The 27,953-nt window shown below is 43.5% G+C and overlaps 1 protein-coding gene across 4 annotated transcripts in view; it reads left to right on the plus strand.

Annotated features, from left to right (window-relative positions):
* Positions 1 to 27,953, plus strand: part of ZC3H12C (zinc finger CCCH-type containing 12C) — a 78,166-nt gene that overhangs the window by 43,617 nt on the left and 6,596 nt on the right. For all 4 annotated transcript variants that reach the window (XM_032838337.1, XM_032838338.1, XM_032838339.1 and 1 more), the window contains exon 3: positions 23,565 to 23,704. In XM_032838337.1, the coding sequence (XP_032694228.1) occupies positions 23,565 to 23,704 (140 nt within the window). The remainder of the gene's footprint in view (positions 1 to 23,564; positions 23,705 to 27,953) is intronic.

Here is a 27,953-nt window from a genome sequence, read left to right on the forward strand (position 1 = left end):
GTTAAGACTAGAATACTATTTAATTTTCTTTCTGATCTCTCAGGCAGAAGTAGTGCATATATAAGATGAATATATTTTTAGTTTCATTTAAACGCCTGCTATAAAACTGATGGAAAATGATTCTTTAGATAGAAATTAGAAGTAGGAAAGCAAGGGTATTTTTATTAAAATTACCAAAGTAGGCTTTAAAAAAAAAAGAGTTCTCTCTGTAGCACTTTTGTGATTCTAAGTATGTTGTTAAAACTTTCCAACCTTCCTTTTCAGAATTGTAAAAAACAGAATTCTTATCTTACAGACCTGTTATGAGAACTAAAGATAATTAATACCAAGTGCCTGGCATGTCATAGGTGCTCAGTAAATTATAGTTACTGCATTAGAGCTAGATTTTGTATTTCAACCCGGAATATCGTAACTAATGAATACTTTGTTATCCCAGGGTTTTGTTTTTGGGTTTGTTTGTATCTAATAAACATAGCAATTTCACAGTCCATTTTATTTGTACGATTTATAGGAGTATTTTAATTCTTGCTTCAAGTTTATATTATCAGTGGTTTTCAGTGATGATTTCCCCAGTTTCAGAAAGAAGACTTGGGCTCAGGGCACCTGGGTGGCTCAGTGGGTTAAGCCTCTGCCTTCCTCTCAGGTCATGATCTCAGGGTCCCGGGATCAAGCCCCGAATCGGGCTCTCTGCTCAGCGGGGAGCCTGCTTCCCCCTCTCTCTCTGCCTGCCTCTCTGCCTACTTGTGCTCTCTCCCTCTCTGTCAAATAAATAAAATCTTTAAAAAAGAAAAGACGACGACGACTTGGGCTCCTAGATCTGGGCGCCATCCAGGTCACGCACGGAGAAGCCACGTAAGCGAGATAGACACCAGAGCTCCCAGGAGAGCAGGGACCCTCCTAGGGGACCATGGAGGGAGATTGTTTCTACTTCCCGATGATTAATATGCTTTTTAAAATGTGCCACACTGATAGAGGTTCTGGGCAAGTTTGTTGAATAAGCAACTGACAATGACCCAGAACTTAGTGCAGCACAATTTGTGACACCTTTTCACTGCTGAGAGTGGAGGGCATAGCGTGTTAAAACAGAAAGGTAAACTACATTTGGGGAAAGCCCTAAACGTTTACATATATAGTACTAGGCATTCACAATGTGTTTGGTTTCTGAAATGTGAAACAGAATGAAATTTACATTTAGTGGAGCTGGACTAACCTGAAAAAAAGTGCAATTGGTTTAAAGTCCTTTAAAAAAAAGAAAGAGGGGCACCTGGGTGGCTCAGTGGGTTAAAGCCTCTGCCTTCGGCTCAGGGGTCCTGGGGTCCTGGGATCAAGCCCCACATCGGGCTCTCTGCTCAGCAGGGAGCCTGCTTCCTCCTCTCTCTCTGTCTGCTTCTCTGCCCACTTGTGAACTCTGTATTGTCAAATAAATAAAATCTTTAAAAAAAAAAAAAAAAAGAAAGAAAGAAAGAAAAAGCCTGCAGATTGGTCACTGAGCCTCTTTCTTTCAAGGGGACACACCCGGGTAATGTGGATGTTCAGGGAGGCGTATGCCCCAAGTGCAGACGAGGAAGGAAAGCATGAGTAGCATGTACCCTGTTTCTGGAATGAAATTCTGAGGCTGTTGTGGTGTTCATTCCCTCCAAGCAGCTTTACAATTTTTCAAGCCCGGTGATTCCATCCAACTGAAGGTAGTTCAGTGGTGGGTATCGAATTCGTCTCTGTCCAAAGGTATCCAGTAATTTGTTCGTATTTTTCCTTAAATCCACTGCTCTTCTCATCCTCCTGTGGTTTAAGGGTCTGATGACGAGTCACTTGGCTAACCGTGCGGTCCTGAGTGCCACAGGGATGGGCACCTGGCAAGCTGGCCCGAGTGCCCGCGCACTTCGATTACCCAAAGTCCTCGGTGACTGTTCTGTTTGTAATCGAAGCGCGGTTCGCGGACAGGTGCTGTACGGGCGTCAGACGTCCGCCGCGTGGATCTGACCGCGCCGTCCCTCATTCGGGGCTCGCCGTAAGTGTAGTGACCGTACGTTACTGCCGTAATGGTGACGATATGCCCTACGATGTGTCTTTCATCTCAATGACTTACTGACTTTTTTGTCTGGAAGTTTGTACTTCTGAAGCCCTGTATCTATTTCACCCATCCCCACCCCCACCAGATCTCCCGCTGGCAACCCCCAGTTTGTTCTCTGTATTGGAGTGTGGTTGTCCTTTTGTTCTTTGTTCATCTGTTTTGTTTCTTAGATCCCCCATTTACCGGAAACCATAGGGCGTTTGTCTTTCTCTGCCTGACTTACCTCACTTAGCCTAGTATTTTCTAGGCCCATCCACACTGTTGCAGATGGCACGATCTCATTCTTTTCTGTGACTAATATTCTGTGTGTGTGTGTGTGTGTGTGTGTTGTGGTCACGTGCATGTGTGGGTCTTCATCCATTTAACTAGGGATGAACGCTGAGGTTGCTTCCATGTCTTGGCTGTTGTAAGTAAAGCTGCAGGAGACATAGGAGTGCACACGTCTTTCCGAACTAGTGTTTTCCTTTTCTTTGGGCAAATACCCAGGAGTGGAATTACTTCATCCTGTGGTATTACTATTTTTAACTTCTTGAGGAGCCTCCACACTCTTTTCCAGAGTGGCTGCACCAGCTTGCACTCCCACCAACAGTGCACAAGTGTTCCCGTTTCTCAACATCCTTGCAAGTTTGTTTTTTTTCTATTAAGTTGTGTGAATTCTTTATATTTTTTGGGATACTAACCCCTTATCAGATACAGGATTCGTAAATATCTTTTCACATTCAGTAGGTTGCTTTTTCGTTCCGTCAGTTTCCTTTATGCAAAAACTTATTTTGGTGTACTCACAGTGGCTTATTTTTGCTTTTGTGAAACTGTCGGGTCCTGCACTTTTGTTTGGCAGTTTTTTGATTACTGATTCAGTTTCATTAATAGTAATCAGTCTGTTCAATGTTTCTATTTCCTCCTGATTCAGTCTTGGAAGATTGTATGTGTTTGTGAATTTATCTATTTCTTCTAGCTTATCCAATTTGTTGGTGTAGTTTTTCATGATATTCTCATAATCCATACTATTTCTGTGGTTGTTACTTCTTTTTGTTTTTATTGTATTTATTCATGTCCTTTTCATGATCAGCATACTTTAAGGTTTATCAGTTTTATTTATCTTTTTTCCTTTTTTTTTTTTTTTGCTCTCTATTTTATTTATATCTGCTATAATCTTTATTCTTCCTTCTAGCCTTGGGTTTTGTTTGTTCTTTTTCCAGTACCTTTAGGTGTAAAGTTAGGTCGTATATTTGAGATTTTTCCTTTTCTTGACATAGACCTGTATCACAATAAACTTGCCTCTTCCCACTGCTATTTCTGTGTCCCAGAGATTTTGGACCATTTGTTTTCATTTCTGTCTCCAGGTATTTTTTTTTAATTTCCTCCTTAATATTTCAGTTAACCCATTCATTGTTTGGTAGCACATTTTTAAGTCTCTGTGCATTCTTGTTCTTTTCAGATTTTTCCTTATAATTGATTTCCAACTTTATATAGTTGTGGTCAGAAAAGACGCTTGATATGATTTCAGTCTTCTTAAATTTATTGGGACTTGTTTTGTGGCCTGTCCTGTAATCTGTTCTGGAGACAATTCCTTGTGTACTTTAAAAATTGTGTATTCTGGGGCACCTGGGCAGCTCAGTCGGTTAAGCCTCTGCCTTCGGCTCAGGTCATGATCCCAGGGTCCTGGGATGGAGCCCCGCATCGGGCTCTCTGCTCTGAGGGGAGCTTGCTTTCTCCTCTCTCTCTGCCTGCTTGTGATCCTGTCTGTCAAATAGATAAAATCTTTTAAAAAAAAAATCATGTATTCTGCCCTTTTTGGAGGCAATGTTTTCTCTCTTTTAGGTCCATCTGGTCTCATGTGTCATTCAAAGCCACTCTTTCCCTTTGGTTTTCTATCTGGGTGATAGCCCACTGATGTAAGGGAGTGTTACAGTCTCCTGTTACTGTATTGTCATTTTTCTCCCTTTATGTCCTCCCTTAATATTTGTATTATGGATTAGGTCTCCTGTGTTGGGAACATAGGTGGTTACAGTTGTTATACTCTCTTACAGGTTGGTCCCGTCATCATTATGTAGTGCCCTTTGTCTCTTGCTCTAGTCTCTGTTTTAAAGTCCTATTTCGTCTGACATGAGTGTTGCCGCCCCTGCTTCTTTTTTGCTTCCATTTACACGGTGCACGTCCTTCTGCCCCATCGCTTTCAGTCCGTGTGTGTCCTCACCAGCTGGAGACTGGTCTTGCTTTTTATCATTCACTCACCCTATGTCTTTGGATTGGAGCATTTGGTCTATTTATATTTGAAATAATTATTGACAGCTATGCACTTATTGCCGTTTGCCTCATTGTTTTCTGTTTGTTTTTTGTTTTTTTCCCAGTTCTCTGTTCCTTTCTCCTTTTTCTCTTTCCTTGTGGTTTTATAACTCCCTTTAGTGTTGTGCTTGGATTCCTTCCTCTTTATTTTTTGTATTATCTATTATAGGTTTGGTTTGTAGTTCTCACTGGTTGCCATTTAATGTCTTGTGTGTATCATTGTATTAACAGACTATATTAAGCTGATAGTCACTTAAGTTCAGACATATTCTCAAAGCACTAAATCTTTATTCCCCCACCATATTTTATATATAGATGTCATATTCTACCTTTTATTTTTTATTTTGTGTGTCCCTTGACTAATTTTTGTAAATATAATTGATTTTGCTACTTTTGTGTTGAAGCCTCCGGACTGGCTTCATTAGTGATTAATCTACTACCTGTACCACATATTTGCTTTTACCTGCGAAGTTGTTTTCTTCCATAATTTTCTTCTAATTGTGGCATTTTCACTTAAAGGACTCCTTCTAATGTTTTTTTGTAAGGCACGTTGAGTGGTGATGAACTTTAATTTTTGTTTATCTGGGAAACTCTCCTTCTATTCGGATTGATAATCTTGCTAGATAGAGTATTCTTGGTTGTAGAGATTTTTTCCATCCTTTCAGCACAATTGCCACTCCTGCAAATGTTTATCCAAAACTTTATCTTTCCTGCAGAGTTTCTGCTAAAAAAAAAATCAGCTGATAGCCTTACGGGGTGTCCCTTGTATGTAACTGTTTTCTTTTGCTGCTTTTTAAATTGCCTCTTTATCACCACTTTTTGGCATTTAATTATTATGTGTCTTAGTTTGGACCAGTGTGGGTTCATCTTCTTGGGGTCTCTCTGTGCTGCCTGAATCTAGATATCTTTTTCCTTCCCCAGATTAGGGAAATTTTCAGTTATTTTCTTAGAAGTTTTCTGCCTCCTGCTCTCTCTTTCTTCTCCTTCCAGGACTCCTGTAATGTGAATGTTATTACACTCAGTGATGTTGCTCAATTCCCTTAAACTACTCTCATTTTTTAATTATTTTTTTTCTTTTCGCTCTTTGGCTTGGTTGCTTTCCGTGACCTTGTCTTTCAGATCACTGATCTGGTCTGCAGTGTCTTCTCATTGGCTGTTTATTCCTTTTGGTGTATTGTTTATTTCCATTACTAAATTCTTCAGCTCTGACAGGCTCTTTTTTATATTTTCTACCTGTTTCTATAAGTTCTGAGATCATCCACTCTTCTCCAGCTACTGGGTATCTTTTAGGATCATTATTTTGAATTCTTTATTAGGCATATTGCTTATCCCCGTTTCTTTTAGCTCTTTGATTTGATTTTATTCTTTTAGCTCTGTGATTTTGTCTTATTCTTTCATTTAGGACATACTCCTCTGTCTCCCCATTTTGTCTAACTCTGTGTCTATTTTTGTGTGTTGGGTAGGTTAGCTGTGTCTTCTGGTCTCATAGTGGTCTTGTGTAGAAGAGATGCTGTGTTCCCTGCTGTTGTGGCTGATTTGTGATAGCTTTCAGCCCGGCAAACTACAATGACCCACTTTGCGTGATGTGGGTGTACTAGGCAGGTTTGGTCCCCAGGCTATTGAGAGGCCTGAGGCCACTGCCATGGTTGGCTTATGGGTAGGCCGGCAGTCAGACTAGTTGTCTGCAGTTGGCTTCTCTGCCACAACTGCAGGCACCCACTATGGCCGTGCTCCCCGTGTGTCAGAGAGGCGTTTAGTGGTGAGTGGGGCCAGCAGTCAGACTCGGTATGTGCCCTTAGCCTCTCTGCCACATCTGCAGGTGCACTGAAGGGCAGGGCTTTCTCCAGATGGAGCCAGCTTAGAGGCGGGGCTGCTGGAACTGTGGGCATGCTGGTGTGTGGGGACGTCTCTCCCTCCCCAGGCAGGAGTCACTTTGCAGCGGTTCTGGTCCCTCTGGGATTGCCTGCAGGGTGTGTTGGGGACAAGAGCTGCTCTGGAGGTTTGCCCGCCAGGATGGGTGGATTAGATGGGACAGGGCTGCAGGGGAATGTCAGGGCAGGGTTTGTGTGCTGGCAAGGTAGGTGGAGAGTTGATAGGACTCTTACAAGCATCTGGCTGTCTGGGCTGTGGAGGGTGGGGATGAGAAATGGCACCCACTAGCCCTTTAATTCTTAGAGAAATCTCTTGCGGTTCTCTACCCCTCCCTCCATCACACATTCTGAGATCGGTCAGTAAACCCCTTTGCTTGTATACCCCAGGCACTTTCCAAACCGCTGTTACTGTGCTGTGTCTCAGTGGAGTTATGTATTACTCTGGCTCTTTGGGGGACAGAGCTCCGTTTCCTGTTGCCCTCTGGCCCTCCTGAAGTTCAGCCCTCCTGGTTCTCAAAGCTGGGAGGGCTTTCCGGATGTTCTGTGGACTCACCTTCCCAGGACAGGTCTCTGGTTGCTGTGGGTGCCTGGCGTGGGGTCTGATCCTCTTGCCGCTCCCGTTTACGGTGATTCCCACCCGAGCTTTGGCTCCCAAGCAGGGCCCCACCCCTCCTTTCCTTTGCAGTAAGTCTTCCGAATTCTGATTAACTGTAGCAGGTCTGCTCCGTCAGTCTTCAGGTCATTTTCAGAATTTGTCATGTGGATGTAGCTGTTAGTGAGCCCGTGGGGTCCTGTCGAGGGGAGCCCAGCGTCCTGTTCTGCCATCTTCCCGACTCGAGTTCTTGATTTCTTCACTGTGTGTCCATGACCTGGTCACCTGACTTCATTAAAAGTAACTGTATCTCTATCTTTAGCTTCCACCCTTTCAGTGAGTAGTAAACAAGAAAGCGCCCAGAGCCTCATCACTCCCCTGCACGCTGATGTACCACAGATTCCCCCATGGAGCAGAATGAAGACGAGGCGCACCACTCATCTCTTTCTGACGCAAACGAATTACTGAAACGCACCCCCTACCCCTCCCCCCAATCACGGCAAGTCCTCTGTCTTGGTCAGGGAACCAGGCTTTCTGGATTTAGATCAAACCTCCTGACTAGTAGGTGGGCTTTATTGTTGAGAGAATTAGGATAGATATTTTCTTTGCTAATAATCTCGGGTGGACCACGTTTGGCCAACAGGATCCATCCTTATATTGCGTCTCTGATAAGGACCGGGAGCCACTGAAAGAACTGAAGCAAGGGGGGAGGAGGGTCGTATCAGATGAGCCTTTTAAAAAGTTCGCTGTGGGGCACCTGGGTGGCTCGGTGGCTTAAGCATCTGCCTTCCACTCGGGTCATGATTTCAGGGTCCTGGGATCGAGTTCCGCTGCCGGCTCCCTGCTCAGTGGGGAGTCTGCTTCTCCCTCTGCCTCTGCCCCTTCCCTCACCTCCCCTGCTTGTGCTCGCTCTTTCTCTTTCAAATAAATCAATAAAATCTTGAAAAGCAAAAAAAAAGTTCACTGTGCAGATAAGTTTAGAAAAGGATTTCAGCACTAAGATTGCAGACGAGGAGACCTACTTATATTTTTGAAAATATATGCAAAGGTTACGTTGTGGACAACTGGGAAAAAAAAGATGAACTAGGAATATTCACTGCTTTCGTGTAGCAGTCACACAGCAAAGAATGGAGAAAGTAACCATTTCTACCTCTACCCCCCAAAAAGCTCAAGATAGGAACTGGTTATTAGTACACATCTCAGTGTTAACAGGGATGTACTCAGACACCCCAGGTGAATCGGTGAAAGTTTGAACAGAAATCAGATACAGATTTTAGAGTATGAGCAGAGAAAAATGTGTAAGTTGTGATAAGTTTTCTTTATATCAAGACTAGTGGGGTAAACCCAGATATTTATGAAAAACAAGCAGAGTTTAGCAATCTGTGTAACGGGATTTAGCTTCTGATCTTTAAAACGCAGAAAGGCTTTCATGTATCTAATCTGGTTTGTGAAGTTCTGTGAATTTGAGAACTCCTTTCAATGTAAATTTGAATATTGAAGGTCATCTCAGCCGGACTCTGAAATTTGCTGTCCATTATTTGGTGGATTTGCTGTCCTGTTGCCTGATTAGCATGTAAGTACAGGCCCAGTATCTAGTTAATAAAATCCTCCCGGAGCCTACTCCCCACGCGTATGGTTTACACGAGGAGAGTTCATTCAGATTTGATTTGGTTCTCTCAACAAAAATAAATAGAAATTCGGTGCAGCAGACCTCTGTGGTCCAGCATGGTGACCACTGGCCACAAGTGGCTTTCAGCTCTTGTAATGCACCTGGACCAAACTGAGATATTCTGTAAAATACATACCACATTGCGAAAAAGTATGTGAAATATAGCAGTCACTTTTGTTATGTCTTAAAGTGATAATCTTTGATAAATTAAGTGAACTGAAATATTACTAAAATTAATTTCAACTGCTCTTTACTTGTTCTTTGCTTTTAAAAATGCACTATACTAGATCATTTAAAATTATGTATGTGGTTCACATTATATTTCTATTAGATCGCTTCTCAGTGGAATGCTTTTTATGCCCCAGCTTAATTGGGGCTTACCATTAACTAAAGGACAGCTTACTTTCCCCCTAGGTGAGCACTCTAGGTATTACTTACAGGTTAGTTGGCAGTGTCCCATTTCTCTTACTGTTGTAAAAAAAAAAGTCCTTAGAGACTACAAAAAGAAACGAGCATGACTAGTTTTTCCTGGTTTTAATTAGATCGGTACGGAGGACCACAAAGACAAATACTGGTAATATTCCGCTGCGTCTCTCTATAACCCTGAATTCTCGGTTCTGGTTGTCATTAACCAGGAATTTTTTAACAGGCCGGTGTCAGAAAACTTTCATGTTATCTCAGATGTGTTTAAACCTAACCTAGGACTCAGCAACAGTAGCAATCCCATTACATACGAATGAAGCTAATTACAGATCCCCTAAGCAGTGCTACCAGTTACAAGAAATAGGAAATGTTACCCAGTTATAAAAATAGGAAAATGTGACTAGGGTCTCTGTTTTCTACTTTTGCTGAAATTGAAGACATTTTTATACCTACTTAACAGATATGTTCTCTTCAACATCTTTAGACTAATGACCCTCTTGGGTCAGGATCAGCTAGATATGCTTATTATTAATTTTGGCTTCAAATTATGGACCTTATAAGGTCAACACAGTCTTTCCCCTTTCCTTCTTCCTTATGTTTTTCTGTTCTCAAAGCTCTCCTGACTCTAATGCCGTTACATCCATAACCAAGTGGAGGGTGATAGCAAACTAGTTTACATTTCGTATATTTTCATTATTGAACATCAGCGATTTTTCACTTTTTTTTAAGCGGTCTAATCCTGCAAATCTTGGAAGCATATTTTTAAAACAGACAAAATCAGAATTCTGTTGGGACTCCTAGAGGTGGGCTTTTTTCCACTTAAAAATTCCTTTCCCTGCTACCTAGAGGTGTCTCTGAGCCACAGTGTGGAAATGGTGAACACAACTTGATGAACACTGATTAAATGACTTCCAGTAAGGGAGCGTAGACTTGGTTTCTGGTGGTACACACAGTGGTTAGCATCCTAACCGGTAGGTTTAGCTTCAGAGTGCCCTTGGTATATTGGAAAAAAGATCAGAGATCACAAATCTGAGGAGCTATTAGAGTGACAAAAGAGACATCAATCAATCAGTCGCATGAGTCTTCAGCGTAAAAGAAAATTTTGGATTTCCATAAGACAGTGCATGGAATTCATTATACATTATCATACAATATGAAATTTAGACTGCAATGACAGAAAGTAGGATTTTATCTTATTTCTGTATTCAAGATTCCATCCAGCTGCACTCCTTTCTCCCTATTTAAGGAACGTAGGAGAGATGTGAGAATTTCTTTTAAATCACTGAAGGTCTTAAAGCCACTTTTCAAAGAGTTCTTTGAAGTTAAAATACATTCAAATGTCCAACATGGTTTATGTATGATCAGGCCTCTAAAAATTGAGGGAAAAAATATCAAGCAATGAAATATTTGAAGAGCATCTGGGTGTCTTAGTAATTCAGTGTTCGCTGTCTTTATTGTGAGTGTTTCCACGTTCCAGTTACTCTGTGATTAGCATCTAGTGCGCCCGACTTCCTGTAATGTGACGGAGTTAAATCTGAACTTGAAGGGCTTGGCACAGAAGATTCAAACCTGGTTCTCGAGTTTAAAGGGGTACCTCTGGCTCTTCAGTTTTTCATTGTAACGACTTGACAACCTTGCGAATGTGTGTTCTTATGGGTGGCTTCATGTGACAATGGCCCGTTAAAGCCCCTGGGGTTTACAGTCCTCCTTGGACCATCCCGTGCAGAACAGAGTGTACTTATAAGTCACATTCTTGATTAAATAGAAAATGACATATACAAGGTTATAAAAAAAGCCGTTCTCCTTGCAGCCCTCTGATAACCTTGATTACTTTTTGGTTTCTGTTGAAAACCGAAACAGTGCAGTGATCTCCAGACCTCAAATGTATTGCTCTCAAAATCACAATTTACTATCAGTGGTGAGATTAAAGCTAATGAAGATTTTGTTGGGTTCATTTTCACTCCAAAGCAAGTTTTCTCCATCTTCCACAAATTAGGATTACAGGGTCAAGAGAGTGTAAAGGCACTAAAAGTTGTTCCTGCCCACTGTGTGTACAGGACACCTTATGGACACTGCCTTGTTCGTCTCTCACCTGCAAGGTTCCTGGGTTTATCTCCATTTTAAAGATGAGAAAACTAAGAGCAAGTAACTCCCACCATCACACAGAAAACTGGTAAAGAAAATACCCAAAGGTCGTGTCATTTTCACCATACTGGGCAACTCTCTAAGCCATCCCCATGTAGTAGTCCTAGTGTTGGAACTACTACAATAACTAGCTGTGCTAATGTATTACAGTATGACATTCTATTATTTTTATAATTAGATTTTAGATCAGTTATGGGAAAATCATTTTAAGAATAGCTTTCCTTGGATCATATAAGTAGTATACTTGCTACACAAATGTCAAAACAAGAATTAAAGTCACCTGTGATTTCCAAGTTTTTTGGGTTTTTTTTTTTTATTTTTTCCTAAGTTCACCACTTTATTGAAGCATGGTTGACATACATGGTATTAGTTTCAGGTGTTCAGCATAGTGATTCAGCAATTATGTGAGTGAGGAAATGCTCAGCACAGTAAGCCCAGTTACCATGTGTCACTACAAAGTCATTAAAATGTTGACTGTTTTCCCTCAGGTGTACTTTCTACCGCTGTGACTTACAACGAAGTTTGTACCTCTCAGTCCACGTCACGTGTTTCACTGTTCCCCTATACCCTTCCCCTCTGGCAGCCACCAGTTTGTCCTCTGTATTCATGGTTCTTACCATTTGTATGTTTGTTTTGGTATGTTGTTAGTTTTCTCCTTTAGATTCCTCATATGAAACCATGTGGCATGGTCTTTGTCAGGCTTATTTCACTTAGCATAATACCCTCTAGGTCCATCCATGTCTTCATGAATTGCAAGATTTTACGGCTAAGTAATATTCCATTGCATTATCTGTACCACATCTTCTTGATCCATTCTTTTACTGGTAGGTGGTTAGGTTGCTTCCCTATTGTAAATAATCCTGCAGTAAGCATAGGGGTGCATACATCTTTACAAATTCGTGTTTTCTTTTTCTTTGGCTAAATACCCAGAAGTGGAATTACTGGACTGTATAGTATTTCTATTTCTAATTTTGGGGGGACATATATACTGTTTTCCATAGTGGATGAATCAATTTATAATCCTACCAATCATGCTCAAGGTTGTCTTCTTTCTCTACTTCTTCACTAACGTTTGTTATTTCTTGCATTTTTGATACTAACCATTCTGACTTGCTGGAAGTGATATCTGATTGTGGTTTTGATTTGCATTTCCCTGATGATTAGGCATGTTAGGCATCTTTTCCTGTATCTCTTGGCCATCTATTTCTTCTTTAGAAAAATGTCTGTTTAGATCCTCTGCCAGTTTTTTAATTGGATTGTTTGTGGGGTGTTGAGTTGTGTTTTTGTTTTGCTTGTTGTGTGAGTTCCTTATATATTTTGGATAGTAACTCTTCATCAGATATATTAATTTTGCAAATATCTTCTCCCAGTTAGGTAGGTTGCTTTTTTATTTTGGTTTTGTTTCCCTTGCCTCGGAGACAGACCCAAAAAATAGTGCTAACATCAGTGGCCAGGAGATCACAGCCTAAGTTTTCTTCTAGTAGTTTTATGATTTCAGGACTTACAGGTTTTTAATCCATGTTGAGGTTTGGGGTAAGAAAGTGACCAGTTTCCCCAGCGTCATTTCTTGAAGAGATGTCTTTTCCTCATTGTAGAGTCATGCCTCCTTCATCATGGATTAAAGGATTAAATAGAAATGTGGGCTTGTTTCCGGCCTCTCAGGTTGGTTCCGTTGATCTCTGCGCCTGTTTTGGGGAGCATTACCCTGCTATTTCTGATTACTACAGCTTTGTAGTCAGTCGGTCTTGAAATACGGCTGTGGGACACCCGCAGCTGTGTTCTTGCTCCGCATTGCTTTCGTTAATTTGGGTCGTGTGCAGTTCCATGCAAACTGTGGAATTGCTTGTCCTCACTCTGTAAAAAATACAGTGGGTGTTTTGATAGGGATTGCATTGAACCTGAAGATTGCTTTGGGTAGTATGGACATTTGAGTAACATTTATTCAATACCTTTATCCTTGTGAGAGTACAGGTTTTCCACCTCTTTCATTGCATTTCTTCCAAGGTATTTTATTCTTTTTGATGCAGTTGTAAATGGGATTATTTTAATTTCTCTTTCTGCTAGTTCATTATTAAGGTATAGAAATGCAGCAGAATTTCATTTCCTGTGTTTCTTCCAATTTTTTTCATACCCCGGTTCTCAAAAAAGATGCTTGATTTCTATCTTAAATTTGTTGAGACATGTTTTGTGGCCCGTGTGTAATCTATGCTAGAGAATGTTCCATGTGTGCTCAAAAAGGATACGTGGATTCTCCTCTTTCTGGAGGGAATGTTCGGGCTGTGTGTCAGGGCTGTCTCGTCTAAGTGTCCCTCAGAGCCACTGTTCGTTGATCTTCTGTCCGGGGTATCTATTCACCGATGCAGGCAGGCCGCCAAATCCTCCAGCTGCCAGAGGGCTGTCGATTCTGCTTTATGTTAATATTTATGTATTTAGGTGCTCCTAGACTGAGAATGTGGGTGTTCACCAGTGTTATCGCCTCTGGTTGGGTTGATTTATCATCATTTGTTTTAAAGTCGGTTGTGATATAAATATTGTTATCCCCACATTTTTCACCCCCGTGTGTACAGCGCCTGTGTCTCTGCCACGTCGCCTCCGGTCCAGGTGCGTCTTCTGGGCTGAATGAGTTGCCTGCAGGATCATAGGCAAGTTTGTCATCGGGTCAGTTTACCCTTCCGTGGCCCGGTGCCTCCTGACTGCAGCACGGGGTCCGCCTAAGTAGTGACTGGTGGGCGTGTACTTCCTGCCAGTGGCCCTTCCGGTCCTTGGGTCCGGCTCGTTTCTGTAACACTTTCTCTGTTGCTTTCTTCTCTTGATCTTTCCTTGGGAATGGTGACTTGCTTTAGGGTGATGCTGGACTTCCTGTTCGTGTGTATTTATTACAGGTTTTAGGTTGTGATTGTCAGGACAGCCTCAATCTGCAGCAGTCTATATGAACTCATGGTCACTTGAACACATTCTAAAACATTTTTACTCCTCCCTGCCCCCGCCCCTTTGAGCCGATTGTCTAATTTTTGTAGATATAATTAATTTTACTACTTTTGTCTTTTAATCTTTGTAAGTGATGGATCTGCTACCATTATGTTTGCCTTTACCCGTGAAGTTTTTTATTTTTCTTCTAGTTAGGGCCTTTTCTTTTCACTTAAGGAAGTCCCTTTAGTATTTCTTGTAAGACAGGTTTAGTGGTGGTGAACTTAACTTTCGTTTGTGTACAAAAACTTTTTCCTTCAGTTGTGGAGGACAGTCTCTCCAGCCAGAGCACTCTTGGTTGGAGGTTGATCCCCTTTCTCCACTATGCATAGTCCCTGCCACTCTCTCATGGCCTGCAAACTTCCTGCTGAGAAAACAACGGATAGACTTAGGGGCTCTTCCTTGAATGTAACGGTTTTCCTCTCTCTTGCTGCTCTGGATATGCTCTTTAATCTTTGCCATTTTGATTAGTGTCTGGTGTGGACCCCCTTGGGTTCATCTTGTTTAGGGCTCTCGTTGCTTCCTGGACCTGGAGGTCTTTTTCCTTTCCCAGGTTAAGGAAGTTTTCAGCTCTTCTTTCTTGTAAGTTTTCTACCCCATCTCATCCGGGACCCTTGTAATGCAAACATTAGGACACTTGACATCCCAGAGATGCCTTAATCTTTTTTTTTTTTTTTTTTTTTTGCTATTTAACTTGGTGCTTTTTATTACCTGTCTTCCAGTGCACTGATGGTTCGCATCTTCTAATCCACTGTCGATTCCCTCTGGTGTGTTTTTCATTAAGTCATTGTATTCCTCAGCTCTGACCGGTTCCTTTTTCATTCATTGAAGATGTCACCGTAGTTCACATACTCTGGAGACTCCGTGAGCATCTGTGCGATCATTACTTTGAGCCCTTTATCAGGTAGACTGGTTCTCTCCATTTTTTGTTTAGCTCCTTATCTGAGCTTTTGTCATTTTCTTTCTTTTGGATATCTCTCTGTCTTCATTTTGCCAGTCTACGTATTACTGCATCTGAGTTCAGCTACACCTCCTGGTCCCGCAGGTAGGGGCCTGACGTAGAAGGTGCTCTGTGGTGCCCAGTAGCACCGGGCACCTTCCTGTCGTGGCTGTCCTCAACTCATAAGCGTGCTCTGGTGGGCAGACCTGGCCCCCAGCCCGGCTGCCTGCAGAGACCACCTGTGCTACTGCTGTGGCCCGTGATTGGCAGGACTTGCCTCTGGCCGAGTGGTCTGGCTCCAGCCACTGTATGTGCGCTGGCTGGGGGCGCTAACTGCCCCATCCCGGGGAAAGCTACCACGAGGGGGCGCCAGTCCTGACCAGGGCTATCTGCCGGCTGGGACCAGTCCTCAGGGGAATGTCCGAATTGGTTCCAGCAAACACGGAGCCGGCTAGAATGAAGGAGGGCAAGAAGCGGCACCTTCACCTCCTGTCTGCTCTGCACACGTCCAAGATGAGTAAATCCTCACACGTGCCCCAGGTACTTTTTCCAAACTGCTGCTACGCTGCTGGGTCTCGGGCTAAGAGATGCAGTGTGGTGGCCTTTTAAGAGAAGAGACAGGATTTATTACATCCCTCAGCTCTCCCAGGGTGATGTCCCACCAATTTTCAAAGCCAGACATCATGGGCCTGACTTCTCAGGGCAGGGTCCCAGGGTCAGGGGCGCCCTGCTTGGTCCCTCCCTTCTCAGGCACACACTCAGCCTGTGATGCCCCTCCCACTTGTGGGTGGCCGCCCCACAGTGGCCACCGGGAGGGGAGACCTCCTCTCTGCCTACCCTCCTCCGTGTGGTGATCCCCTCTCGGGTCTCAGTTCAGTCTCCAAGGGAGTGCCGGTACCTGCATGCCCGGGGACGGGTGCACCCGGGATCCTCTTACCGCACCAGCTTCCTCCCTGCCCCTCCCCCCCGCGATCTTTACAAGCTGGTAGCTAGTGTGTTAATCCAAACCAAAGGTAATTTAAAAGAGACTCCTTTGTTTTCCTTTTTCAGTGCCCTTGAAAGAATTGAAAAGAGGCAGTCCCTTGTACTAGAAGCCTTGTTCCGTTTTTATATTTCTCCGTGTTTTGGGGTACTCATGTCCACCACTGGACAAGTTATCATTTTAAAGTAACCCTTCCCATCCTTGGGTTAGCCCAGTTAGTGATCTATATAGACAGAGCGAGAGAGAGATTGAGGGAAAGAGATAGCTGGCTAGCTAGCTTAAGGGAAGTGTTATCTAGGAAATTCTCTTTGCTAGATATGGCTGATGGAATGGCTGGCCCATTGTCCCCCTCTCCTAAGTCCTGTTTTGAAGCCAACTACATGAAAATATGTGCTTACCTGAATTTTTCTCTGCAGAATATGCCTTTATACCCATTAACCATCACAGCTGGTTCTCCATAGTTCTCCACTGGGAGGCGTCTATTGTGTTGTAAATCATGGAATTCTGAGTGCTAATGGAATTGACAAAAAAGGAGGATTCATGTACTTTTCAAATTTAGTACGGGAGTATATATGAATACATTAAAGATAGTTCTGTTAGACATGGCGACCGTGCATGTACGGAAAAGTTGGAATAGCAAAAGGCTTAACCAGGAATATGTTTGTCAAGATGCCCTGTGTTTATTTGGGTTCCCCTTGGTTTCCGGTTTCTAGTTCACAGGGAGTTGCTCCCTCCATAGACCCCAGCCAACTTAGTAACCCTTTCTGCAGCTCGGTCTGCAAATTAATTCCATCCCACTGTCTGGAAGCAGCTGTGTAACGAATTACAGACTCTGCTGGGGAAGTTGTGATGACTAATAAATCCGCAATTAGTTTCCCTTGTGGTTTATTAGTCGCCACTGATGGTCTAAAGTCTCTCTTTTTCCAACTTTGGCCCAGAGCCCGGCGGCTCCCCAGCCCACATTAACGAGCTGAGGTGCCCTGTCTCCCAGAAGTTTCAGAAACACTCTACCTGGAGCAGAGAATAGGGTAGCCTTTCCCAGCAGATTAACCCTCACTGGGAGACAAGAGGGGATCTCTGATCTGCTCGGGAGCCTCCCAGGGGAAAGGCTGTCTGGACATAACCACAACTGGCGTGTGTGTCTGGACCTGGGTGAAACATGAGAAAACAACAGAAATTGCAGAACACACTGTTGTAGGAGCCACAGGAAACGCCAGGAAAGGACTAAGGTGAGAGGGAAAAGACAGCTTCATAAGGTTTGGTAACACTGCAGTCTTGAGTGAACTTTTTCCCAAAATGTTGGGAGAACGTCTTGCCCAAAGCCAGTCTCTGAGGACCTGTGTAGTCTTACCAGCAAGTAGCCCGTCTCTTCCTCGCGCCTGAATCGAACAGCGAGGCTGCCACAGCAGCGAGAGGAGGCAGGGTCTCGCTCATCTGCCCCCCGCATTGGTGTAGAAAGTGCTTCCGTGAACCCTGACGGACCGCTCCGGCAGCAGCCCTGCAGCTTTGCCCACGTCCCCTTTTGCAGGAGTTCAAGGACTGCCACCAGCGGTGCTTCGCGGAGGAGCGGCCGCATGAGGCCATGGCTCTGCACCGTGAGGGCTCAGCCTGGGCCCCCATCGTACCTCTGCCGTGCGGGGTCGCCACTCCAGGCAGGCCGCCAGTATCCATCCTCAGGCGTAGGGCTGTAGGACTGAAAACATGCTGCTGAGGACCTTGGTGTGTCTTTGCAGATCTCTCCAGAGTATTGGAAAGTAACTCTTAGGACGGCGCATATCAGCTCGGAAAAGGGCGCATGTACTCTTTCCCAGAGCTGATGCACCCAGCAGTCCTGGCTAACGTCTCAGAGGCAAGGGGGTCCTTGCAGCCCTAAAGGCAGTCGGATTTTGCTCACCCTCTGCCAAAAAGTCGGTTTGTCCGGTTCCGTACACTGCTTACCGGGCTGACTCCTCTAGTTCCCCTTTCTTCCAAATTATCAGGGCTACGGTTTGCTAGCCACATACTTTCATCTAGGACGTCTCTTATCCAAATTCTCAAGACTCCTTTTTCCTTCTTCTTCATCATTTCTGCTTCCCTGTGTTCTGCCTGTTGAACGTAGGGGATCTTGGAGGTGGAGCTCACATCACAACAGTTAAGTGCGGCTGGCAAGTCTCTCTTCCGCAGGGAAGTTATTCTCAGACCCCAAAGCCTTGGGAAGTAGCCATTCAAAAAGTCACCGTCTCTTTCTTCTCAGTCCTAGACAAAGGAGTTGAAGGGGAGTTAGGGGAAGAAGCAGCAACAGCAAAAAGTCTTGAGAACCAGGAGGAAGGAGCCTAGTGTTTCTTAATGCATTCTTTATGGCTGTCGTAGTTCATTCTTTTTTTCCTGATATTCAAAGAAACCAGTAATCCTTTTTTAAGTAGGGTTTTTTATGTTTTTTGGGGGGGGGTTGTTTTTTTTTTTTTTTTTAGATTTTATTCATTTGTCAGAGAGCATAAACAGGGGAGGGAGCCTGATTTGGGGCTCGATCCCAGGACCCTGGGATCATGACCTGAGCTGAAGGTAGACCCTTAATGACCCTTAAAGCCACCCAGGCCCCCCTAAGTAGGGTTTTCCTAAAAATCCCTATTCCAGATGAGCCTTTCTCTGGTCATCACAAAGCAGGATTTTTATAAGCATGCTTATATTCCAAACATGACAGTAAAATAAGCCTTTTAAAGAAAGGTACCTGCTGGTAGACTTCTTGTATTCTTCTACCATTTTAGCCAGTGGAGAATCCCATGCAAACTTTGAGTTTGTATTATACAAGAACTCAGAATTTGCCATGAGAGTTTAGAATTATCCCCAGGAAGCCAGTCCCACTGAGTCAACAGGACAGGTTTTATCAAACATTTGGGATCTCTTACCTAATCAAAGGTGGGCACAAATCTTGCAGCCAGTCAGCATCAGAAGGCCTCACATGAGGTATACCATCTTTATTGCCAAATTGTTGAAATAAAAAAGAAACCACGGCCCAAAGGAACATGCCAACTCATAAATATAGAATTAGCTATTTTTACTACTGAGAAAATGCATGCAGACAGAGCCCACAAGTGACTACAGAACTATAATGAATTTTCTTCTCTATTTATATGGAATTAAAACTTCAGTTCTTAAACATCATCCTACTTATTTTAGTAAATACTCAACAGACAGTTCATTTGCACCAGGGGCTACAGCATGCTTGCTCTGACGTCCTGTTTGTATAATTCTTTGTCAGAACCTCCTACAAGTATCCTGTCCAGCACGCGTGGTGACGCATGTCCTTGAACACGCCTCAGGAAGGGGAGATAAGTTCAGTCTCCTAAGCTCTCCTAGTCTGTACAAGTCCCATCTCCAGTTCGGAACCACCTGTCAGTTATCTGCTTCGGCTTTCAGTATTTTAGGGGACGATTCTGGGCCTTGGTAGCAGGGCAACAGCAACCATTCCAAGGATTTCATGGTTAGCCCTCATTGCCTTGGTCTGATCGGGAGAAGATGGGCTGGAAAAGTGTCACAGACTCAGGAGACCTGCTGTGCATATCCACACTCGCCTGCCTCTCCTCGGCCCACGTGAGCTCCTAGTCTGGGTCAAGCATGACAGCCAGTTGCTAATTGCGTGAAATCTGGTTTCATACTCGTGTGGGGTGTTACTGTACCTGGCTATGGATTACTCTGTTTCAGAGAAAGCACGCCATCAACTTGACAAAGCCCCGCCAAACTGTTCTCCCGGGTAGTTATACCAGTTTACACTCCCACCTGTAGTGTCTGAGTGTGTCTGAGCTCCTTTCACACATCCTTGGCAACATCGGGTGTTTGCAGACTTTATTTTTTCCAATCTGACGGGTGTGAAGTGGCGTCTCATTTTTGGTTTTAATTTGCATGTCTTCACTATTGAGCATCTTTTCATATGTTCGTTGGTCATTTGGGTTTCTTCTTCTGTGAATTCACTGTTCATATCTTTTGCCTTAAAAAAAAAAAAAATGGTTACCCTTCTCAGTGGGTAGGAATACTTTATATAGTCTTAGCACCAGCCTCGTCTTTGGTCCTACACGTTGCAAATACCTTCTCCCAATCTGTGGCATTTTTTGTTTATTCTTTTGCGTAAAGCTTTTGTGTACTCAGATCTGTCCATCTTTTCCTTGACAGCACATGGTAGTGTGTCTTCTGTAGTATTTCCCCAGCAGGGTGCCTGGGTGGCTCAGTCAGTCAAACCTCTGACTCTGGGTTCCAACTCGTCCTGCTCTCAGGTTATGGGCTCGAGCCCCATTTGGGGCTCTGTGCTCAGCACAGTCTGCTGAAGATCCTCTCTTCCTCTCCCTCTACACCTTCCTCCCCCCACCGCTTGCACATGTGCACATGCTCTAAAATGAAATGTTTTAAAAAAAAAGTGTTTCCCATCCTAATGTGTGTGTCCTGTAATTTCTTTTTAAAGCTTTACAGTATTTTTCATGTTTAAATCTTTGTTCTAATTCATTTTTGTGTAGGGTAGGAGATAAAAATATAGTTGTTTTCCATGTAAATAATAGTTGCCCTAGGACCATGGTAAATGGTCCAGCTTCATTAATTTCTAATGTCACTTATACACGTGTATTACCTTCAGCTCACTCTTCTGTTACTTTTTTTTTTTTTAATTTTTGCCTGTATCAATATAACCTTGATTGGATCTCTGTATTTTTATACTACGTTTTGATAGCTAATGGGACAGTTCCTCCTCTTTTCTTCAGCCATTCTTTGCGTATTGTTTTCCCATTCTAATTTTATGATGAGCCTCTCAGGTTCCCTAAAAATCCCTTTTAAGGACTTTTATACAGTGGACTTACAGATTAATCTAAGAATTGCTGGCTTCATAAATAGAGTCTCGCCATCCATGAAAATAGTATGTTTTTGTTCCTTTCATTCGAGTCCTCACTTACGCCCTTCAATACAGGCTTTCCATTTTGGTTTGCTACATAAAGCTCTTGTCTATTTTTCCCCTCTTTAGATTTTAGTTTTTGTTACTTTAACAAATGGGATTTTTTTTTAAGATTTATTTATTAGAGAGAGCGAGCACGAGAAATTTTATTTGTTTATTTATTTATTAGAGAGAGAGAGAGAGAGGGAGAAAGAGAATCCTGATGCAGTCTCCCTGCTGAGCACAAATCCCAACACGGGGTTTGATCCTAGGACCCTACTATCATCACCTGGACTGAAATCAAGAGTGCAGCTTAACTGACTGAGCCACCCAGGTACCCCTACAAATGGGACTTTTTAGTTCAAATTTTTAGTTGGTTTGCTAGTGTAGAGCAATACAAATTTTTGAACTAGAACCTTGTATCTTCAGGGTAATAACATTGTCCAAGAATATTGTCCATATGATACAGTTTCTTGCTGTCTATGGAAATCTGTTCTAGGGCCTAGTACATAGCCAATTTCCTAAATCTTCCACATGTATTTGAAATGATTTCTCGTCTTGTGCAGGGCTTTGTCTATGTCCATTAGGTCAATCTTGTAATTGATCTGTATTATTACTACATTTTCTGCTTCATCATTCAATTAATGATTTCTTTCTACTCATTGAGTCATCTTTTGCATTACTCATGTGGAGACTCAGTTCTCAATTATTAAAGCATCCTTGTGAATTCTCTTTTTACTATGTCTTGATAGCTTTTTTGTCCTTCTAATGTTTTTCCATTTTAAAATATATCCATAGAGCTTTCCAAGTTTACTTTAGTGTAGCTATAAATGATAGAAAACTTGACTACAGTTTCTTAAATCGAAGTAGGTATTTTTTTCTCAAAGCACAAGGTCAGAGGTAGGCATGGGCCCAACCGCTTGCTCTTTGTCTGTGTATCACCCATACCGTGTCACCCCTCATCTCTTGTGGGCTTTCTCCCTGTGAGGTATTGTTGGATGGGGGAGGGTTGGGGGGCAAGGAGAGGGCAGTAACAGCCCTAACCGTCAGCATCACATGGGATAATACCTGTTTCAGCCTCCAGAGAATCTCTGTCCCATGATTGTAAACGATTTGCTGTTGCCACACATTTTGTGAACATTCTTTGCAGAAATAGAAGATCTTATCTTGTGGTGAGTCAGATGTGACCATTTCCCTTCCCAAGCGAAGTCACAGGGAGAAAGTGCGGATGCAGTGCTCTCTTTAGAGCCAGAAGCAGTTAAATGCTCAAGCCTCAGGAAACCACATGTCATTAACAACGAGCAAGGCACAATACACTTAGATTTCAGAGCATTAATACAAAATAAAAATATGGTCCGTTGCAGGGAATGTTTGTGGTTAGGAATAATAAATTTATTCTCTCAAGAGCTGATACCAGTGTTTTCTAGAGTTTTTCAGAAGGCCAGTTTCAGTATTTGCTATGAAACTCTGCATCACTGTGTGTCGTCTGCTGGGGCATTGGCAGGACATCCAGTCGACCGACTTGACCTAGGAGCTCAGACCTCAAACTTGCCCTGCCCTGGTTCTTGCCTCTGAAACTTCCCCAGCATCTGAGTCCACCTGTCTCCTTGCCCCGGACCACCCTATGGAACACAAACCATCTCGTGGTTTGCATTTGCAGGCCTCAGGATGTACAAAGCAAGTTGGTCTATCTCTGTTTTGTCCTTAAAATGATTATTTAGATGGTTCTAGTACTTCCCAGGGTTTAGTAGAATGTGTTAATATACCTAATATTTGATTTGTGCTAAACACTAACAGAGCATTTACTTACCTTACTCAGCCCTCCTCGGCCCAGAGAAGTGAAGAAGATCTGTCTCCATTATGGAACTCCAGCTGAAAAAAAATATAAAAACAGTTGTTACATTCAGAGGAGGAGACTATTTCTTTTAAAACCATTAGAATCGGTGTTAATTTTGTAATTATTCGGTTCAAGTGCACAGGCAGAGCCTGGTGCTAGATAATTGAGTGACCACACTTTCATCTGAGCGTTTTCTCATAGGCACTAAGACTGCGTAATCCAATTTTGAGTGCCCTTTTGTCATCATTAATCCTTGTCCGACACGATACTGTTAAAACCAGGTGTCTTTTTTTTTTTTTTTAAGATTTTTATTTATTTGACAGAGATCACAAGTAGGCAGAGAGGCAGGCAGAGAGAGAGGAAGGGAAGCAGGCTCCCTGCTGAACAGAGCCCAACATGGGGCTCGATCCCAGGACCCTGGGATCATGACCTGAGCTGAAGGCAGAGGCTTTAACCCACTGAGCCCCCCCAGGTGCCCTCCAGGTGTCTTTTCATTAAAGGACATGGGAAGCGTTTCTTACAGGCAGTGTAAGCATTGTGAACATAAATTTCCATTCACAGGGGTTTTCCTAGGTGACTTCTTTTCACATCTGACAGTTCTGGCTGTGGTGGAGACCCCTTCCTTTTCTCCCCATCCTGATTAAACAGAGCTTGTATCTTCATACCAGTTAGCCTTTACAACTTGATCTGTTCTCCCCACAATGATGATCCCAGTTTTCCTCAGAGTCTCACCTTTCCAGGATCTCTCAGTGTTTCTCTGAGCTGTACAATTCCATCTTAAATTTGAAGTCCATTACTTTTGCAATTAAGTGGCCATTTCTGCTTACAGATTTGAATTGAGTTGAATTTAGATTTTGTGGTGTCTTACGTGTTCTAAAATCACCTTTCAGCCATGGAAACAAAGAAGTATTTTCCTGCCGGGGAATCAAGTTGGCAGTGGACTGGTTTTTGGAAAGAGGCCACAAAGATGTTACAGTTTTTGTTCCGGCATGGAGAAAAGAGCAGTCTCGACCCGATGCTCTCATCACAGGTAAGCCCTGTGAGCGGTCTGGTCGCGGCTTCGGACCTTCCCGGGCGGGCCATCGGACACGGTCAAGTGTTGCGCTGACGAAGATGTCCCTCTGCTTCCTTGGTCTGTGTGACCGCCCAGTTCCCCGCGGCGAGACCTCGGCATTGCTGGTCTTTACAAACTCACTGCTGATGATGAGAAAGCAGTAATAGCCTTGCTCCGTAAACCAGTGGTTTGGGGTTTTTGGTTTTCCTTTTGTGATTTGGAAGCTTTTTACTTCAGATTTTGTAAAGTTGTGACTTTGGGACATGCCTAGGAGTCAGGAGACCTTGATTAAAATTCTGAGCCACATTTGGACCTCTGCTCCTCATCTGCAGTATAAAATCAGTAACATAGTTCAAAACACACTGGCAGGCCCCTTGGGGGTCCGCTCTCTGGGGTCAAGTAGAAGGAAGGGACTCCGTCTCAATAAAGTGTCTCTATTTTGCGTTGTTTTGTCATTTTTAAACGTATGCATTTTAGGCAGAAACTGCTCATGATTTTTGCTGAACATTTTGATGAAGTTAACCGTTCCCTCCCCCTCTATCCACCTCCAACATTAACAGAAACGGAGGAACCTGCATGAGGAAAACTATACTTTTCAAATCAAAAACAGAGAGCACAGACCACAGACCTGAAGGGAAGATTAATCCTTAAGTCATTACTTGAGCTGGCATAAGGACGTGCTCGAGTCAGAACTGTGCAATCAGACTCTAGTCCGTGTTAACTGTCAAGGGAGGAAGGTGCCAGAATTCAACCAAGAGCACCAAGACCCTGGGTAACGCTCTGAAAAAACAGACACATTTAGATCCTCATCTTCCTCCGTGTAACGGCGCATTCCGCATGGTCGAAGAATCATCGGAAACCGTAGTCTTTGCATGGTTGGGGTAAACTTTACTAAAGTTAATATTTTTGGAAGAAATGACAAAGGAAAAGCTAAGTCTCGTTGCATGAAAATGTATACTTCTGTGTTTTGAGAAGTTTTCTTTAAAATGAGAACTTCCATTTGCCTAAGGGAGAAAAGAAACAAAGAATCCACATCCTTAACATCTAAAGAGCTCGTAGACACTGGGAAAGCAGGCTCTGGGCTCTCCCCGGTATATAAATGGTAACATGGTAGGAACAGGCAGCACAGAATGCAGGACCCAATAAGAGAAGCAAGTCACGAAATGACAAACTAAACAACTTACTTTTCACCCACCAAATCAGCAGAGATTGGAGAACTGGTAAGCCTCCGGGAGCTCCTCCTTCACTGCTGTGGAAACAGATTTTTACAACCTATCTAAAAAAACAGTTGAATCAAAATATTAATATTCTTAGATTTGCTGGTTCCCCTTCTAGGCATAATTCCTCAGAAAATAAGCAGAGTTACAGGCAAAGATTTAGGACCATAAAGACATTCAGTGCATTATTACTTGGAAAAAAAAAAAAAAACGGAAATGAACCATACATTCACTATAATGGTTTGAGTATTTAGAATATTTAGGCAGAATTTCTAATGAGCTGAGGAAGTGCTCTTTTCCATAAAAGTTTTATTGTGTTGCACGTACACACGTACACACATGCATATTTAAACAGAAGCAAGAACAGAAATACACAGAGAATGACTAGAAGGAAATATGCCAAGGTAGTCACAGTAATTGACTCTGTCGATTACTGACAGTGACTCTGTCACTCTTTATGAGGTTTTATGTTTCCCTCCTTCTGAGTATTTCCCCTTACTTTCCTAATTTTGCTCAAGGAACTTAGAGTACTTTAAAGTCAGGGGGGAAAATAAATCAAAAAGGAGAAAATATTTGAACATGTAAATGACTGGAAAGAAGGCAAAATGATCACGGGCATGACAGGTGTGTCTCAGTTTAATTTTTAACATAGCCGCGCACCAGGGCTCTGGACCACACCACTCGACCTGACCCTTGAACAACAGAGAAATGGACTTTTTACCATACAGTACTATAAACATTTTTGCTTACAATTTTCTTTGTAACATTTTCTCTCTAGAGGACTTTAAGATATAAAGGTATAAAATACACATAACATAGAAGATGTGGCTTCTACACGGTGGTTAAGTTGGGGGGGTCCAAAAGTAAAGGGGGTCAGCACCCTAACCCCTGCCTTGTTTAAGGGCTGCTCAAAGGTCTGGAGGTGTTTTCTCCCCCTGGGTAATACTTCCAGCTAAAACCTGGTAAACAGAGTAGTCCATTATTTTTCACTGTACAAAAAAGGAAGCTTGACCATATTTTCAGGCGCACCCCTGGAGTTTCTGAATAGCGCTTTTTTCCAGCAAGCTAACTAACGCCTATCTTACAAGCACGGAGCTCCAGGTCAGTGCTGTGCTGGGAAGGAGATTCGGTTCCGCTTAGTAGCCCTACTGAACCCGGATCTATGTCAGTTAGGATTACTGACCCTGACCGATGTCCTTTTTACCTCATTAGCTATCCTAGAAAAAGCAGATTAAGCAAGGTGATGTTGACCATTTTTCTCTGATCACTTCGTGGCCTATCATGTATGAGCAAACACTCCCGCGAATAAAGTAGCGTGGCTGCTTCCTGAACGCAGTGGCTAACCCGGAAGCCCTCAGAAGCGCCGTCTCTAAGTGCCCCACGCGTTCATTCTCCAGACACGACTCGCTCCTGCTCTGCTCCTGGGCAGAGCGCTAGTGGAAACAAACACTTTGAGGGCAGGTACCGCGTCTCATTGACCAGGGCAACACACAAAAATACTTACTTATGACAAATCCTGTAGCTAAGACGGAGCTTTGGGGTATGTCCTGGTCTTCTGTAACGAAGAGATCAACAATTCCGTCTGTTAAAGTGCAGCTGAACAGTGTTGAGAGCTTAGGAGACACTGTGCTCTGTGCTTGTCCCTGTCACAGCTCCCTGACTTCCAGCTTCCTGACTGCATCGGAGGCTCAATACGGTAGGACCGCCAGATAGAGAAAATGCCAGAACCTGAGATTTACCTATGATTTGCTGCTTCTAACACCCACATGTCCTCCAGTTCTACTCTGCTGCTTTTCTAAACCAAAGTTCTGGCCTTGATGAAATCATGTCGGGAACATCATGAAATCTCCATGCCAGCTTGGGAGCCAGCCGACCCCTAATCCCGCTTCTGTTCCCTCCCCGGGACCCTGGCTCACCCCCACCGCCCTGCGGGGTGATTACAACCCTTGCTTACCTAGTCTGCGTGCCTGTCCCGTGATGGACACCTTCCTGAGAAGAGGCTATTCTTAATGTTGGTGGCCATTGATATGTGACCCACTGTAGCATAGGCCCGCCACATCCAGTCCCTGAAGACAGAGGTTTTTTAAAAGTTAGCAATTCCAGTTAACAAACATGGAGAAGTAGCCTTTAAAAAAAAAAAAAAAAATCATGAGGCGCCTGGGTAGCTCAGTGGGTTAAGCCTCTGCCTTCTGCTCAAGTCATGATCTCAGGGTCCTGGGATCGAGCCCCGCATCGGGCACTCTGCTCAGCAGGGAGCCTGCTTCCCCCTCTCTGCCTACTTGTGATCTCTTGTCTGTCAAATAAATAAATAAAATCTTAAAAAAAAAAAAAAATCACGACCTCATGATCCTGGGCCAGAATGTACGATAGAAAGACAGGAGGTAGAAGAGCCAAAGCAAGAAGAAGGCAAGGTAGAGAGAGCATTTTTATCATTAATCAAAGTAGAAACCCCAGCCCCTTGGGGGAAAAAAAAAAGCCACTAAACAAGTCCGAGTACGTCCCGGGTGCTGTGAGCATTGCCCACAGAAGCCCGCAGAAGCCCGCAGGCGCGTCCCCCTAGCTCTCCTCACTCCGCAGGGGCCCCTTCCCGGCCAATCCCTTCTAAGCTCTTCCCGCAGCCCAGCCTCGGGGAGGACACTGCACTTGTTGCCACATGTGTCCCGGGAAAGGACACAAAACATGCACCGGTCACGTCTGTAACAGTTGTGACTTCCCTGCCTCCGTGACCCTTCCGCAACCTCAGGATCTTCCCCGGCCACCTCAGCGACTTCTGCTCCTGCTTCTTGAACTCTTCTCCCATCCCCTCCCCTCGTCAGAAAACAGGGCAGAATCAACGGGTTTGAGCCCCACACGGCTGTGTTGTCAGAATGGCTGGAAAACGTCACTGAGCAAGCTGATGTTTATTCTGTTAAAGTTTGAAACCCTGTTTAGTCACCTTGGGGGCTATTTTTAAAAGGCTTTATTACCGTAGTCCTCAAGGAAAAATACTGGGAGTTAAAAATGTGCTG

This window comes from Lontra canadensis, unplaced genomic scaffold (assembly GCF_010015895.1).
Source record: "Lontra canadensis isolate GAN:19392208 unplaced genomic scaffold, GSC_riverotter_1.0 scaffold104, whole genome shotgun sequence".
NCBI classification, from domain to species: Eukaryota; Metazoa; Chordata; class Mammalia; order Carnivora; family Mustelidae; genus Lontra; species Lontra canadensis.